We start from the raw sequence: 18863 nt of genomic DNA, 5'->3' as shown, positions 1-18863 counted from the left end.
AATCTCCCAGCTGTGTTGTTTTTCAAGGTTATTTTGGATATTCTGCATCCTTTGCATTTCCACACAAATTTTAAGATGGGCTTCTTGATTTCTGCAAAAAAGACAGCTATGATTTCGATAGGTATTGGCTTAATCTGTACATCAATTTGGGGAGTATCTGTCATCACCTTGACAATATTAAATGTTCTAATCCACGAACAATGAAATGTCTTTCCAGTTATTAGGTCTCTTTAATTTCTTTCAACAATGTTTTGTAGTTTTCAGAGTACAAAGCTTGCACTTCTTTTGCTAAATTTATTCCTAAATATATATTTCTTCATGCTATCCTAAATGGAAATGTTTTATGTTCATTGCTAATGTGTAGAAATACAATTATACTTAGGATTTATTTGAATAAGAAGTTTCAGTGTCATGGGATTGGATATTAAAAACAGATCAAATGAATATATATAATGAATGTTGTAATTAACCAGAATGCCAGTAGAACCAGGAGGATTTTTGATAGCATGCTTTATTATGAGAAAATAACCAGCTTGAAAGTTTTAAAATAAAATTGTGGCATAATACAGACCAAAAAGTATTTTTAAGTATCTTTAATAATAATCTTGGTCTTCTCTTGAGATAGGCTTTTTCCCCTATCCTGGCTGGAGTTGATTATGTAGACACGTTCTTATTGTCACAATGAAAGTTCAGTAATGATTCAAATAAGGGCGAGATAAGGCTTAGCTGAAATAAGGCTCCCTTATAGGAAAACAATTTGATGTTTACAAATAAACACAAATCATGGCAGGGCGCGGTGGCTCAAGCCTGTAATCCTAGCACTTTGGGAGGCCGAGACGGGTGGATGACGAGGTCAGGAGATCGAGACCATCCTGGCTAACATGGTGAAACCCCGTCTCTACTAAAAAATACAAAAAAAAAAACTAGCCGGGCGAGGTGGCCGGCGCCTGTAGTCCCAGCCACTTGGGAGGCTGAGGCAGGAGAATGGCATGAACCTGGGAGGCAGAGCTTGCAGTGAGCTGAGATCCAGCCACTGCACTCCAGCCTGGGCAACAGAGTCAGACTCCATCTCAAAAAAAAAAAAAAAAAAAAAAGAAAAAGAAAAAAAAACACAAACCCACAACAATGGCAGCTAGAGAAATTAAACAAAGAGCACTGAGGAAATTTCCCCAGCAGCAAAACACAAATTCATATCTATGAATAATATTGAATGAATGTAGCAAAAGTCAGAGTAGCTTTTAATAAGCTCTTTATAAATAGGGGATCATACTGCAGGCTATGCTTATAAAACACACAGCACTCCTACTGCACTTATTTTCAAAATCAGCATATTTTCAGCATACTTCTGGAATATTCTGAATGTTATGCCATACCAGTCAGTCCTTTACTATGTGTAGTTTTGTTATAGATTACCTCAAGTATATATTTCCCCTGCTTCTTTTTATTTCTTTCATTATACTTCTTTGTTTCTCCTGTCTTCCACAGTGTCTACTGCTGAGTAGTAGCACAGAGTAAGTACTCGAGTTAACAAAACAGTATTGAGTATCTTTTACGTGTACTCTTCTAGACAGGTTCTGTGAGGAAAAGCAAGTTCCTTCTTGCTTTCGAACTAGTGAAACTGTTAAGCTATTTTTGGCCAAAGGAAATCATTTTGTTGCCATTGTCTTTCTTCTCCTTTTGTTCATCAGCTGGTTCTCTCTAATTCCTATCTTCTGTGTTGGAATGGTCCTGCCCTCTAGTTTATCAATGTTGAATGGAAATTATAATTAGTGTTCAACTACTCAAAGTTCAGAATCTATCAAAGTCTTTATCAGCTGTATTTCTAGGGTTCCATAGACTATTGCTTCTGATTTTATATGGCATAAATTCATTAAGACAGGTCATCAGTACTTCCTTTGTGAAAATTCCCATGACATCTGCTTGTTTCATGGGAATGGTTCCTTGCTATACAGTGTGATGGTGGGAGAAAAATGGTCACTGTCTATGGTGTGCTGGAGCTGGCTTTCAGTGGCTTCTTAGAACCAATTATTAACATGTCTTTCCAACTCTGCACCCATTGATGTTACATTGTTGCTTAAAATTGGTCACAGTGAGAATATTTATACCACAGAAATTAAGTGCTACTCATTGATTCTTTTTTTAAATATAGTTGTTAAATGTTAATCTTAAGTGCTACTCCTCAATTCTTTTTTTAAATAGAGTTGTTAAATGTTAACCAGTCCACCACTATTAGATGAAAACTATTTGCTTCTGTATGCCTCCCTCTATTACGCTATAATAAATGCCTCCTTGCCTGCAGCCACTTCTGGCTTTACTGGATGATCCATTCAAGTCTATTTTCATGTAGGCAATAAACAGGACTTGTAAACCATAAACCCAAAACAAATATAAGGGACAAGACATGGGCCTTGGCTTTAAGTTGTTAAATTACTGCCAAGCAGTTTGCGAAAATATCTTAAACAGAATTGAACTGAATTGAATCTGATCATAGTGTTCAGTTGTCCAATGTGATAAATATCTCTTCTTTCTGTATTACTTAAAACAGTAGAGATATACATTTTCAAAAATGTTTTGCCATCAATAAAGCATTACAAATTTTGTCAATAAAAATGGCATTAAAAGGAACCAAAAATGCCAATAGGGTTGCAAATGAGGAATATTAGCTACCTTCAACTTTACCTAAAAAATCAAATTTCATAGAAAGAAGTAACATGTGCTAAAGAAAATTTCTCAGCTAGGAGTTATTTAACCAAAAAACATTGTTAGGGGGGAAAATGTTGTTCCACTTTTTTTTTTAAAGGAAATGATTTTCCTGATACCCCCCACTGCCAACAACAGCAAAAAATATATGGTAGACACAGAATGAGAAAAAGCACAAGAATGAAAAAAATAGTGCCTTTTTTATCTATATGATCTTGAGCCACAATTTGTCTGGGCCTGAGATTTTTAAATAAAAAGTAAATAAAATTAATGGACTAGATTAGTGACCCTAAGACATATTCCCATGGTGGGGAATGTGGTCCACATTGGGGAGGGAACGGTTGCATATTAAAATCACCCGGAAGCTTTATCTTTGACTTAGAGATTTTGGAAAATCTCTACCCATCCTGATGTTCAGCATCCTTATCTTAGTGAGTCATTGTTAGTTTTGGGAGCTTTACTTCTCCGGTGGAAGAGGGCTGGTGAACAAACTGAGCATTGGTGAATCAGATGCTCTCCTATTGTTCTAGCTCTAACATCCTATACAAATGCTTTTAGAAGAAAATTAATTCTATTCATGGACTGCTAGTCCCTCAACAATTGTTACAGATCAATTCAGGAAGCAAGTAGCTATGCCATCCTTGAAAATAAATTACTATGCAAATGAAATCAGATAACAGAAGGGAGTACAATTATTTATTTAGAAATGTATCTGAAGTTTAAATATATCTCTTATTGACATACAACAATTCCATCAATATATTTAAAACCTATAAATTATTCTGCAAATGCACATTTAACTTCCTATTTACATTTTAAAAGCATCACCTAACACGAGTGTCCATATTAGAAGCATTTGGCCCCGAGATACTGTTTTAACTTATTCCCTTGCTGCAGAATTCCCAGTATTGCCATGACTGAATACTAACAGAGTCTATGTTATAAAAATACTTTACCCTAGCTATTTTCAAAATAAAATATGCTACATGAACATTAATGAAAAAAAGCTGAATATAATGAACAATGCAAAAAAGCTGACTTTTCAAACTTTTTTTAGTAATTGCTTTTTCTTTCCAGCGTGGTTTATAACACACACACAAACGCAGACACACAGTGGTGCGCCAATAAAAATTTAACAATTGGCTCTGAAGGGGGCAACAAAAACACCCTGATTTGTAGGGTCTGCCAATTTTCATGTTGCAAATGCTCCGTGGCTGATTTCATGCTGCCAACACACCAACAATAAATGCATAGTTGGGAAGAGAGGTACAGAATTGGCCATCATGAGTTGGTAGAGTCAGCGCCAGCACATGGCTGCCCCAGAGCCTCTCCATCATGCACATAAATATATCATACAGAAATGCATCGTATAATGTGCAGTATATATATGATTTCTCACAAAAGAGAAAGTCATACTACGTGACTTATAACGAAGTCATGAATATTATTCCTAGATTGAATCCACAATCATTTTAACTATAAATTCGTTAAGCCAGTCAACTATAGTTTAGGGCAATAATTTTTCATTATTAAGGTAGTTGGAATGGTTAAAAAGTGGCTTAGCCTTCTCATTCAAGTAGAGTCTAAGTTGCATATTTTAGAATTAATCATTAACACACTAAGCAGGCCTGCAAAAAAATCATGAATATGTATTTCCCAAAATGAATAAATCAAACACCTGAAAACTGCAAACCTTTATGTGAAGCATGAAAAAATGCCAATAGCAAGAATTTATATACTTGATGCTTGGCCTGTTTATCTTCATGGAGATTAATAGAGCAAATAAATATTTATAATAATGGTGTTAGAACATGCTGAATAGTATACTGTATTAAAGTTACATGATCTTGTCTTGAATTTTGTGTTTGGAATAGTACCAAGAAATATTCTGAGGGAGAAATTGAGTGGCAATTTTCAAATTAATAAATATTTATTGAGCTACTACTGTGTGCAAGGCATAGCACCCAGGCACTACATGGGACACAAAGATAAATGCATACAGTCTTCTCAATGAAATTACAATCAATAAGGGATATAAGACAAGAGGTCAAATATTTAACATACAGGAACTAGTAGGATCTATAGAAATGAAAGATCCTATTCTTTGGGAAGATATAAAAAGTCTTTTGGGGTACGGTGGTATGAAAAGGAAATGAAGTAATGATAACTTGAACTGAACATGAATAGAATAGGTTCTACTAAAATTTGTCCCAGCCCAGCCTAACGTGCTAGGTCACCCGTGGCTAAATTCTGTTATTTCTGCTGCTTAATGAGTACATGACAATATGTTCTGGTCATCATAGGAATTCTTAAAACAAGGAGTTGTTCTGCCTCAGCAGGTGGCATCTTGAGGCTTTTGGATTCTGTCTTCTAGTTTTTTAATGAGCAACAGGCCGAACATGCAGATGAGTGTGAAGCAGCTTCTGTGGACTGTGTCAATCTGTACACTAGGGTGAATGAGTAGAGAGGGCAGTATAGAAAACAACTCTAGTGACTCCCTTAACCTTCTCTGAGGAAAGGAAAAACTTGGGATAAAACTGAGTATTTTTTCAAGTCCCACTGGTGAGAAAAGCATGTCATAACCGAATTGCATCTGTTTGGGTATCATATTGGTTTGGGGTGTAAATTAGTTATTCAAAGAGTAGTATCTGTATGAGTAATTGATTAATTATTTCATCCTACATCTTTTTTCCTAAAATAATCTAGGAAAACAACACCCTAATCAGTTTTTCTCAAAACTAGGCATTTGTAGCCCATATTTTTGCTAGCAGGAGTTGAATGTAGTTTTTTAAAGCTGAAAATAAACCATCTCATTTTCTAAAACTCTTTATATTGAGAGCATAGGTCTTAGGAAAAAACATATTAGCATTAATAAGTAAATTGTCTCAAGTCATACTAAAGCACATTACTAGGATCAGTAAAAAATACATATGTACAATTGTGTATTAGATTCTGTAGCTAGCAAACAAAAAATTTTCCAAGCTGACTTTAACTGGAGCCCATCTTGGTAGATGTTTCAAATATTGTCACATCAACTTTGAGAAGAGTTCAGACACTAAGAATGAATGAGGAAGAGGTTGTGGCTGAAAGGATTCCTGACCTCCACATTGACTTGATGGTCAAAAGGGCATTATGGCTCTGAATTTTGATGAGGTGCATTTACCCTTTAGCCCATGTTAACATTTTCTTCAGGATTCATTACTATCTTAAAATGATTTATGAAAAAGTTTTTGTGCTGGATCATTACAATCAGAATAATCAGAATGAATGCCACACTGAATATCAAAAGAAATAAAACTAAAATCATTATAAGGAAACAACCATGTGATATTTTTCCATCTGCTCTTCAAGCAATGTTATTTGTTGCAACCCCTACAAAAAGGTCAAGAAATTACACAAGTACTAGTTTATTGGTTATTCACGGAGAGTGAGTACCTGAAGGAGAAGGCTGTCCTTTTACTACGCCATTTTTAGTCTTCTCTTCTGAGTTCATTACTTCCTTGTAGATAAGTTCTGTAAGAAACAGTTAGCTGTGTTATTATAGAAAACAAATTTCTCCTTCATCCACAGGGAAATTCATTACTTAATGGCAAATAATACTGTTTTGATAGGGTTGAGTAAATTAAAAATCAATTGAGATTCCTTTACTGCTCTATTTCTATTTCTATATTGCCTTGTAATTAGCAGAGAGCTTGGCAGAAATAGGTATCCAATAAAGCAGCTGAAGAAATCAATGCATGAAAATTTATTTCTATGTACATGAAACATACTATTTATTTCTCTCTCTCTATATATATACACTATTTATTTCTACATACATTTCTACATAAATAACATTTATTTCTATATACATGAAACATTACTACGTACATGAAACAAGAAACACATGTTTTACTTGTTTTCTGAATTCTTTGGGGGAACTACTAATACATTCAAGCTTCATCTAGTAACAATTTTTATGGCTTTGAACATCCATTTTTCTTTTATACTCACTTCCTATGAAATGTACATATTCTCATGACTTTAAATTTTTACCAATCCTTACAACTTCCATCTCTTACTGTATCTGTTTTTTTTTTTTTTCCACACTCATATCTTGGACTTGTAAATCTAAACTTGCCAAAAACCAAACACATTAAAAAATTTAGTTCATTTACTCTCAGACTGGCATCCATTTTTGGCTTTCTGAATGCTAGAGTTAAATTGGAGAGTTGCAGTTCTGTTTACTTTGTCCATTTTAGCTAAAAATAATTCAGCCCTATTCATTCTTGCTTTGCAATGGCTTATAATCTGTATAATCATCACCCTTTACAGGTACTTCTTTCTCCCAGTTTCTCACAATTTAGTCCATGTCCTCCTCAAATGATGGTTATATCCTATCACCCACCTATCCATGAGCTCCTAAGGAGTGTCTTCCTGTCCTTACTTGGATGAAAGCAAGCCTTTTTCACCTACATCTAGCATCTTTTTTCACTTGATCTGCTTTATGTATATGTTCATTTTTCCATATTCACCAACAAGACCCTGGAATCTCTTGACCAGTGGAATCTCTTTAGTATCTTTTAAAATTTTTTTAATTTTCTTTTTTATTTTGCATATATATAGAGAGAGACAGAGACTTTCTCTGTCACCCAGGCTTGATTACAATGGCACAATCATGGCTCACCACAGCCTCAACTTCCTGGATTCAAGTGATCCTCCCACCTCAGTCTCCCGAGTAGGTGGGACTACAGGTGTGTACCACTATGCCTGGCTAATTTTTGTATGTTTCTGGTAGAATCAGGTTCTCCCTATGTTGTCCAGGTTGGTTCTGAACTCCCGGGCTCAAGTGATCCCCGAGCCTCAGCCTCCCAAACTGCTGGGATTACAGGTGTGAGTCATCACTCCTGGCCCTGTTTAGTATCTTTGTAACGTTTTCTGCTTATTCCTATCCTTTGTTTTCCTCTTAGTCCTTTATCTGATCTTTTCCAAATATTTTTTCTTTTCCTAATTTACACTTATTAATTCCTGCAAGGTAACTCAAATGTTCCTTCCCTTCAGCTCTTCCCATTTTGATCTTATCATTTGTTACAATCTGCATTTGAGTTTCCCATATTTTTCTATTCTGTAGTGATTTAGATTAGTTTAACAATTCTTTTTAAGTCAATTGTTTTTCTGCTTTGTTTTACTCTGAGTATAATCTTAAAAAGGCAGTATGTGTTTGGAAAAGTTTTGCTGAAAAATGAATTAATGCATTCATTCATTCTAATTTTTATGTTAAGGAAAAAAATAGGCTACACATATTTTCTATTTAAATTCTCAAGTCTTATCAGTCCAATGAGTAAACTCGTATATTAACTATCTTTTATTTTCTAAAGTCTAATACCATCTCAGAATTAATTTTAATTTCATGTTTCATATGATGATTTTATGTACAAACATAGAAAGTTTTATTCTGGAATTCTGAACTAAAGCTTGCCCCCCCACCATGACAAACACTGACAATCAGTACCATTTTAAAAGGTTTCAATGGTAAACGCCTTTCATTCTTGAGCAAACACAACATTGCTTTTGTCATGAAAAGACAGATGAAGTTTTAGGAGCTTTAAAAATGGTCTAAGAGAATAGCAATCAGCAAATCATCTTTTAGTAAATTGTTTTTACAAGCAAAGCCTTGGTGATACTTTCTGAGTTCGATAAAATAAAAAGTATACATCTTTTAATAGTAGAGTTACCTTTCCATTCTTCGATTGTGTGTTCTCTTTCATCCAACTGCTTGTCATATATCTGAGGTGGAGGCTGCCGAATAAAAACAAATAATAATCTTTGTGCAATAATGTAAACACGACTAAACTCTTACAATGCATGAGAATACCTTGCACTCATTTATTTTGGTGATTGGAACCGTATATAAATTACGAGGTAACTACAGTAGTTCAGAAGTTAACATTTTCCCATAAACTTATGGGGGATTCATTCATATTGGAATATTTGCTGATTGTTGCAATATTTGCAGCAGAACCCAAATCCTGAGAGCTCACTTTCTGACATCTTCTGATTTAGAACCCACGCCTAAGCAATTAAAGACTGGTCTTTTAAAAAGCAGACAAAACACTTGGTTACAATGGCCCAGAAGCTTCATTCTCCTTCATTCACTTGCCTTAGAAGAGAACCATGCTAAAATCCTTCTAGGCTAGTAAGATTGTGTTCTATTTTTAGACCCTCCCTGAAGAAAACTTTATAATATTTCTCAACAGACCATAGTACTAGTCCTCAATACAAAAAAAATTGAGACCAAATCAACCTTTTTATTTTTCATGAAATATCATAGAATACCTGTGTACATTGCTATGTGCCCTATACTTAAACAATTTTAAGCTTTTTGTTTATTTAAACCTGAAGAAACTGCCAGTTGACTGTAGAGGTGGGTCACCTTGAATCCCTGAATGGCCCTTGGTTAGTCCTCTCTAGTAGAAATGATGCGATAGGGCCTTCAGCCTGACTTACAGAGCCAGCATTTCTCTTCCCACGTGGAGTTCAAATGTGGAAAAGGAGGGATTTTCACACACCTATGTGCCTACCAGGAAGTAGAATCTCAAATAAATTCTCTGACCTCTTCTTCCTTGATAGACTTTAGGAGATAGACTTTAGGAGATCTATCATGGTGGCTAGGGTAGCTCCAATTCAGGCCAAGCGACATGGAAAGAAAAAAAATAAAAAGGCTCTTGGAAAACTAAATCACCATGGGGTAGAGAAAGACGAGGCTGAGGGGCTACACTAGTTGGCCCCGGACTGAGCGCAAAGAAGAGCTATCAAGTTTTTGCTGCCCCGTCCAATAGTCCAAAAGCAATAGTTTTTGTGAAAAACTAAAACAATCACTCAATAAGAGTGATGCAAGCCCTTTAGGACACAGACCTTTCGAAAATGGCTATTATAGTAAGGAAAGCGCTGGACAAGATTTTCAGAGACAGCTTCTGGCTTCTGTGAGAGCTTTTTGGCTCATGAGCAGCACCCTCTGGCTAAAGTGACCCTTCTCTAATTCATGCAAAATCTCTGGTAGCTTGAATCATAACAGACACAAATATTCACTCTAGCCCTGGCATGCTGGGGCCTCAAATCCTGCAAAGTATCTGGCTATGAAAATAGAAGACTTGGTGCAACTGTGGTGAAGTAACTTAGCATAATACTGAGGTATTGAGAAATAACTACTCACAGAGCCAGACATTGTTTTAGCACCTTTGACTGTTACTGGGGCAGAAGGCTGTAAACCTCACCTACTGCAATTCAGAAGTGGCTGGCTGAGCAGCTCTCAGCAGCTGTCAGCACTGACAACTAAGCAAAATGAGACTCTCACACCACCCCAGACAATAGTAAGAACACAACACACTGACCATATATAGGTGACAGGACTGGGATAGTTAGGTACTGCTCTCAGGACCTGACTGAGGTAGAACCTTCCACCTCTATCAAGAACTCTCAAATAATAGAATCATTCTGACTTAGTGAGTGAATGAGGAAAATGAAGTTATTTTTGAAAAATTGTGAAACCATTACCTAAGGAAGCTACCACAAAGCCAAGTCTGGTTTTGTGAAGACGCTTTGCCAAGTGGTAAATTTCCGCCTTTGCCTCTTCCTGAGGGTGTGTAATGCTGTGGTTAGGCCCCCATCCAAGTGGCCTTGTCCAGGACCCCTGCAGGACTCAGTGTACATAAGCTCTCAGAGCCCCCAGAGCCCTCTGAGCTGTTGGCACCTCCTTCTTCTTCTAACAATAGATCCAGCTCATGATCCTGCCTGGCTGGCTTCTCCATGCAGTGGATTTTTCCATTCAAGTTTTAAAATTGAACATGGCTCAAGAGTACAGTTCCTGCCAAAGTTCATAAATGCCATTTTCTTTTTGCAACAAAGCTATTTTGAGGAGGTTTCCCTAGGAGCCTCAGTGTACAGCTGTTGCTGATATAAAAAGCACAAAATACACAGACGCTAATCACAAACCAACTGCAAGACAGAAAGCAAAGTGCTGAATTCAAGATTTTTCCTTTCAACAAACCAAGAGGGCTGCTTTAAACACACTTGAATTTATAGTATTTGTTCGACGGCCTCTGCAAATTTACTACATATTCAGATTTTTGTTTGTTTGTTTGTTTTTTAAAGAGGAAATGCAAATGTCACCTCCAGTGAAAGGGCACATGCACATACAGGTGTCTTCTATGTGACAATATAAAAGAATAATTGACCAATAATCCAAAGAGAGCAATGTTACAACACACACACACGTAAGTGCTTGGCAGCAATCATCAGGATGAGACAGTCAGAAACATTCCCTGCCTCCTTCTGCTAAAGAGAAGTTGGTATTTGAGCACTCGCTTATGCTCTTTCCTACCTTATTTAATAGGAATTATTCTCTTGCTAGGTGACAGTCTAAATAAAAAATAAATGAGGAGTGGGGATAAAGAAAAATGCCCCGGAGATGTCTGTTGAGAGAGTATTTTAGGAGAGTGTAGCAGATAAGAACAATTTGAGATGTGAGAAATGAAGGATAAGAGGAAGTTAAGGATAGTATATGGAGAGTTATCAGGGCCTGTGACTTTCAACCTTTGAATAATTTTTCAAAAGACTGGGAACATCTTCTTAATATTTTGGGAGATTTGAACTTTACTTCCTTGGTTGAAATTACTGCAGAAATTGAAACACAAATTTATATGGATTGCATAAACAATAACTTAAAATGGATTAGACATATTTCTATTGATGGTTCATTTTATATGAATTTATATTGGTGGTCAATTATATGAATTTTATACTGATGAAACATGTCCAAATTGTTTCAATTAAATGAGGAAGAAACACAAACAAGTACATGGTCACTGTGAATTAATGAATACTAGAATTTATTTTTTTCTTTATTAAAGGTGTTCATTCAGTAAAGGTCTTGGACACCTAACACATGGCAGACTATATAAAAAACTGAGATTTCAAAACTGAATAATGTGATTACTGACCACAAGGAGTTCACAATTTACTGAGGTAAGACTGATGCAAAACAGATCGTTAGCATACAACATGATAAATGATAGAAACATGTATATGGTATAAGGGAACAGAGTGGAGAAGTCCTAACAAAGCCTGGATTTTATTTCCTGGAGTAAGTGATGCTTATTCAGTGAGTGAAAGATGTGTGGGAGGTTGTCAAGATAAAAGAAGGAGGACAAAAGGTGACTCTATGCCAAGAGCACATTATAAGCCAAGTCACAGGATGTAGAAAACAGAATAAGGGTGGTGGTAGTGCATGTGCTTCTCTGTGTGTACATGCATGCCAAGAAAACAAGAAGGAATTTTGTCACAGTAAAATAAAACATGTGGCGAGAAGTGACAAGATATAAGAGCTGTACCTAGAGAAGCAGAAGGGTCAGACAAAGGGTGAATAAAGGATGATCCAGGGGGCCAGGCACTGTGGCTCATGCCTGTAATCCCAGCACTTTGGGAGGCTGGGGTGGGTGGATTATTTGAAGTCAGGAGTTCGAGACCAACCTGGCCAACATGGTGAAACCTCACCTCTACTAAAGATACAAAAATTAGCTGGGCATGGTGGCAGGCACCTGCAATCCCAGCTACTCGGGAGGCTGAGGCAGGAGAATCACCTGAACCCGGGAGGTGAAGGTTGCAGTGAGCCGAGATTGTGCCACTACACTCCAGCCTGGGTGACAGAGAGAGACTGTCTCAAAAAAAAAAAAAAAAGATCCAGGGTATCATGATATGGAAGGAAGAAGAGAAATCACTGAAGAGTGTAAGAGAATGGCCCGGTCAAATTTACGCTGCTTACAGCATGATCTATAAAAAATATTAAAAGTTCTGACTGTGGTAAAAAAAAAAAAAATGAGGGTGAATGAAAAATACAGATTCAGGTTTAATTAATAAATATTAATAAATAAACTTGGTAGAATTTGGTTTTTGATTGAACGCATGTGATGGGAGAGAAGAATATGAGTCCCCAGTTTCTAAGCTGAGTATCCGGGAAGATGATCATGTTGGTGAAGCCATGTAAAGAAATCGAGAATGGAAAAGTGGAAATGAGATTGGTAGAGAGGTGAGCCTAAGCATTATGTGAGAAGAGATGTTGATTTGAAAGTTAAGTATGTAATCTGAAGTTCAGAGGAATGCTGTTGGATAGAGATGTATAGATTTGAGACTACCAGCAAGAGATGTTTGTTGAAACTATGACAGTGGATGAGGTCACCCAGGGAAGATATGTGGATATAGAGAGTAAATGGTCAAATCAAGGTTTAAAGATTGGACAAAGAAAGATAAGTTCACTAAGGAAAAAGAGAACAGCTAGAGAAATACATGAAAAATGAGAATATTGCAATGTTATAGAAGTCAAGTGAGTAGAATTTCACAAAAAGTAAGTACTTTGGTTGTTTCTTGCAAATGAAGCACATAAAGATTTTCACTCTCAGGGCACCAGTAATGCATGATAGAGAGCAAGCCTCTGAACCCTTTGAAAGCTTTCCAAACTTTAAATTGCTATCACCCCCAGAAAGATCCAGATAGATCTTCGGTGGAGAAAATTAATATGAGACTTCACCTAAACAATTGAAAAAAATGTAGAAAAAGATTTTCAACACCAATATAACTAAAAGGAAAGAAACTATAGAACAATTGTGACACTAGAAAAAGTATAATGATCTCAGATCTACTCTCCCAAGTCTCTTTGAGAACTTAATAAAAGAAAAACACTGTTCTCTATCTAGTTAAAGGAAACTACTTTTTTTTTTTTTTCTGAGAAACCACCATATCTTAAGCTGTCCTTATATATACCCTAATAATCCTCAGAGTCAGGAAACTAAGATTCAAAGAAATTTTAAAAAATATATCGTGAAGTCATTTAGCTAATTAATGATGAAAGTTTTATTAAAAACAAATTTAAAGAGTAATCCAGAGCAAGTGTCAATACTGTTGAATCTAAAATAAAGGCTAACAAAACAATATTTAAAGTGAACATCTTTGTAAAACAAGAAATAGAAACATAAGCCAATAGGGTGACCATATTTCCCAGTTTGTACAAAATAGTTCCACTTTATGCTTATTGTCCTTGTAATTATTAGTAGCCCTTACTCCCTTCTCTCCTTTAAGTGCTGTGGTTTGGAAGATAAATATGTGGACACTCTACATAGCAATGTTGTGACATGACATATTAGAGATCTAAGGTATACAGTAATTTGAGGACACAGAAAACAACTGAATTGCAATGTTTTTCTAACACTGAAGTTTCAACAATTGCAGCTGTACCTTTTGCTTCTCTGAGACAGCACGTCAGCATTTCCTTCCATTTTCTCTATTTTTAGGAACGTAAAATTCAGCTGTAAAATATGGCTGTTGTCAGACAGTACAGACAAGAGAAGAATTCTACATAATAAATCTATAGTTGAAAACTATGGATTCTGCGGGCATTCTATGGAGTTCTTGCTGTTGGACATGACTTTTTGCTAAAGAGATCTCTTTAACAAGTACCTGTTCAATTCCTAATTGATCTTTTGAAGGTAAAAGTTGCTCTTTCTGCCTGTAATCCCAGCACTTTGAGAGGCCAAGGTGGGCAGATCACGAAGTCAGAAGATCGAGACCATCCTGGCTAACATGGTGAAATCTCATCTATACTACAAGTATAAAAAGTTAGCTGGGCGCTGTGGTGGGCACCTGTATTTCCAGCTACTTGGGACATTGAGGCAGGAGAATGGCATTAACCCGGGAGGCAGAGCTTGCAGTGAGCCAAGGTCACAGCACTGTACTCCAGCCTGGGTGACTCCATCTCAAAAAAAAAAAAAAAAAAAAGTTGCTCTTTCTTGTGACTTCATTCATTTTATCCCATATATACAAGTAATATTCATGAGTAAAATGTGTGATTTTATTTTTTACTAATCTTTGAGATAATTCTTTTTTCAACAGCATTATAGGATATTAGTGGTAAAAGAAAGTTCAGAGATAATCTAATGCCATCCTTATTCAATTTTCAAATGAGAATATAGAAACTGAGAAAGCATAAGTGATTGGCCCAGAATCACAGAGTTAATTAGTGACAGATGAATACATTTATGGTCTCTTAAGGGAAAAGACAGAATAATGGGATACCTATGGGTTGAAGAAGCAGAAACATTAAACTGGATAATTTGACATCTGTAAAAGATATTCATTAAAGACAAATTTGAGCCTGCCACACACTGATTTCTGTTCCAATTTTCTGTCAATCTACACATACAGCTAGAGCTGGCAACTATCATACAAGCAATCAACACTTGTATTCTTAAGCACTTTTTATCAAAGTATCATGAACATCAAAGACCTCTAAACACATGAATCTCTAAAGAGATAAAAACCAGATATGAGAAATCTAAGTCATACAAAGTTGTTCCTTTGATTCATCTTTGAGCCCTGAACTGACACTTTTCCCTACCACTCATGTTCTGAACCATATGACAATCATCAAGTTGTTGGTGTTTGTCTGCTTTGTCCTAATTAAGGGTCTCCCTGTGCTCTGCTGCCTTGTTTAAAATGTCAATGAAAGCTTTAAATAGCACTGTCTCTCAGTGTGTGCATTCACTATTAATTCAACATCTGGATCAAAGTGCATGATATTGTATCTTATTGAAATATGCTTTGTTTTTTCTTATTAAGCTTGGCAGTTTGATGATTGTCAAAAGATGCATGGTTTATTAAAAGGCTTTAAGCAAGAAGGGTATAAGTACAAAATTAGATAGAACAGGAAATCCATTGAGGAAATATGCAACATTTTGATTTCATATTTCCTTGAATCTACACATACAGAGTAAGCTTTCTAATTTTTTTTCTTAATTTGATGACTAAGACTTCTTAAATTTTCACCTTTTAATTAGAAAATAAAAATTTTGGTAAAATGAGTCTGTGTAGCATTAAATGATATGTACTTTCATGGTTTTATTTGGCTAATGGCACAGTTTAGCATGTTCAATTTTTCTCTAAAACCTTATATTCTCTGTAGGACCAACAGCAGCTCATTACCCCAAAATGGAGCTCAGTATTTGTTACACAAACAGTCTTACCAACAATCAGCCAAAATAATGAAAATATTATTGCAATGTGCACAATTGTCAAGAGAATTGATTAGATATAATTAATTCCTATGATTTCTCAGTAATGTGACCTTACTATGCATTAAGCAATGACCTGGTTTCCAATTACCAAAAACTTCATTGCCTTCTAAAAGTAGATATATGGCATTTTGTGATGTACTATCAGTTGATTATTTAAAATTGCTTCAGCAAGTTTCAGGAACTATGTCTGTGTTCTTAAACAGAAATTAAATAATATACTACTACAGATGAAATAAATGCCTTTTAAAAGTATGAGTTGAGGAGATGTCAGCAAGATGATAAAATAAGGCTCTCCAGTGCCCCCTCTCCCACAGAAACATCAATTTGAACAACTATCCACACACAAAAATACCTTCACAAAAGTGAAGGAAACCAGGTGAGAGATTTCAGCACCTGGATATAGCACAGAAATAAGAAAAGATGCATTGCAGAGAGAGGAAGGACAGTTTCACATTACCTGCTTCACTCTTCCCCCAACACTAGATAGCACAACATGGAGACAGATACCCTCCACATGATGGAAGGAGAAGGAAGTGAGCATCAGACTTTGCCTTGGACCCCAACACTGGGCCTGCCACAGTAAAACCCAGCACCAAAGAGGCCCTCACAGCCCTAGACACCAAGCTAGTACTTGTGAACTGAGCTTCCACACCTTTCCCAGCACTGATCAGGAGCTTGTAGCCCTAGATTCAAGGTCAATACAGCAGACTTGGTCTCTGGACCACTCTACTGTCAGGTCTACCTTAGCAGCCCAGCCTCTGGAACTTCTCCAGCCCTGGGCTGTCCCCTATAATCCTGGACATCAGATCCATCCCAGTAACTGACTACTTCCTGCAGACTCAGACTCAAAGCCCATCCCAGATCCAAGTAGGCCCCTGTGGACCCAAAGATAAGGCCAACCTCTGCAGATGTAGGCAAATACTTGCAGATATAGGCATTAGGTCTGCCCTTGTGTACCCAGACTTCTGGCCCATCCATGTGGATTCAATCAATAGGTCTACACTTGTGGATATAGACTTAGGCTCAACCCTATAGACCCACCCACTTGCTGACCCAGGCACCCAGACACCCAGCCAACCTGCCTGAGGATTCCAACAGCAGGCCTACCCTTAGACCACACCAAATGGCATGCACAGGATCTATGGAAAGGCTGACTGATAAAGAGTTTTCCCAGACAAAGCCAGTCTGCAAAGACTGGAATAAGCCCTGACTTCTTCAGATGCACAGATATCAATGTAAGAAAATAAGAAACATGAAAAACTGAGGTGACATAAACCACCAAAAAAATACAAAAATCTCCCAGTGGTTGACTCAAGAGAAATGGAAATATATAAACTAAGAGACAAAAAATTCAAAATAATTGTTAAGGAAGCTCAACAAGCTTCAAAAAAAATTACCGGGAAACAATCTAATAAAATCAAGAAAACAATAAATAAAACAAATTTAACAGAGAGATTGAAATTATTTTTCAAAGACAAACAGAAATCCTATTGCTGAATATAATGAGTGAAAAGAAAAATGCAATAATAGGATTGATCAAGAAGAAGAAAGAACTTGTAGGCTTGAAGACCAGTTATTTAAAAATATGTGGTCAGAAGAGAAAAAATGAAAACAAACAGAGAAAGTTTAAGTGATTTATGGGAAAGCATCAAAAGAGCACATTTTTGAGTTCAAGAAGAGACAGACAAAGGGGTAGGAAGCAGGTTTCAGGAAATAGTAGCAGAAGTTTTTTCAAATCTCTGGAAAGATATATTCAGATAGAGGAAAGTTAAAGGTCTCTAATCAGATTCAATTCAAAAGAGATTACACCAAGACATATCATAATGAAATCAACAAAAATCAAAGCAAAGAAAGGATCCTGAAGGCACCAAGAGAAAAGAAGCAAATAGCATTTAAGGGAGTGTTCCTATCAAGCTAGCAGATTTTTCAGCAGAAACCTTACAGGCCAGGAGTGTATGGGACAATATAATCAAAATGCTAAAATTAAAAAAACTATCAATCAGGAATACTGTACCCCACAAAGTTGTCCTTCAGAAAAGGAGAGATAAGGTCTCTCCGAAATAAAAGTTGAGGGAGCTCATCACCACCAGACCTGTGTCACAAGAAATGCTTAAGAGAGTTCTTCAGGCTAAAAGAAAACCATTCTAATTAGTGACACAAAAATGTGTGAAAGTGTAAAACTCACTTATAAAGGTAAGTACACAGTCAAACTCAGAACACCCTAATACTGTAATGGTGGTATGTAATTCTCCTATATCTTTACCATGAAGGTGAAAAAGAAAAAAACTATTAAGAATAATAATAGCTACAATAGTGTGTTAAGGCATCTACAACCATCTGATCTTCGACAAACCTGACAAAAACAAGCAATGGGGAAACAATTCGCTATTTAATAAATGATGCTGGAAAAACTGGCCAACCATATACAGAAAACTGAAACTGGACCCCTTCCTTATACCTTATACAAAAATTAACTCAAGAGAGATTAAAGACTTAAATGTAAGACCCCAAACCATAAAAACCCCAGAAGAAAACCTAGGCAATACCATTCAGGGCACAGGCATGGGCAAAGACTTCATGACTAAAACACCAAAAGTACTTGCAACAAAAGAAAAATTGACAAATGGGATCTAATTAATCTAAAGAACCTCTGCACAGTAAAAGAAATTATCATCTGAGTGAACAGACATCTTACAGAAAGGGAGAAATTTTTTGCAATCTATTCATTTGACAAAGGTCTAATATCCAGAATCTACCAGGAACTTAAATTTACAAGAAAAAAACAAACAACCCCATCAAAAGGGGGCGAAGGACATAACAGACACTTCTCAAAAGAAGACATTTATGCAGCCAACAAACATATGAAAAAAAGCTCATCATCACTGGTCATTAGAGAAGTGCAGGCCAAAACCACATTGAGATACCATCTCATGCCAGTCAGAATGGCGGTTATTAAAAAGTCAGGAAACAACAGATGCTGGCGTGGCTGTGGAGAAATACGAATGCTTTTACACTGTTGCCGGGAGTGTAAATTAGTTCAACCATTGTGGAAGACAGTGTAGT

General features: G+C 36.4%; 1 protein-coding gene across 9 annotated transcripts in view; it reads right to left on the bottom strand.

Moving 5' to 3' along the window:
• MAPK10 (mitogen-activated protein kinase 10) overlaps positions 1-18863 on the bottom strand; it is a 339795-nt gene that overhangs the window by 6643 nt on the left and 314289 nt on the right. For all 9 annotated transcript variants that reach the window (XM_033214181.1, XM_033214176.1, XM_033214180.1 and 6 more), the window contains 2 exons: positions 8415-8478; positions 6136-6213 (listed from right to left, as the gene is read on the bottom strand). In XM_033214181.1, coding sequence (XP_033070072.1) covers positions 6136-6213; positions 8415-8478 — 142 coding nt within the window. The remainder of the gene's footprint in view (positions 1-6135; positions 6214-8414; positions 8479-18863) is intronic.

The sequence above is a fragment of the Trachypithecus francoisi genome, unplaced genomic scaffold (genome assembly GCF_009764315.1).
Source record: "Trachypithecus francoisi isolate TF-2019V2 unplaced genomic scaffold, Tfra_2.0 Lachesis_group1, whole genome shotgun sequence".
NCBI lineage: Eukaryota > Metazoa > Chordata > Mammalia > Primates > Cercopithecidae > Trachypithecus > Trachypithecus francoisi.
The sequence above is the reverse complement of the archived record's forward strand: the minus strand, read 5'-3'. Positions and strand labels throughout refer to the sequence as shown.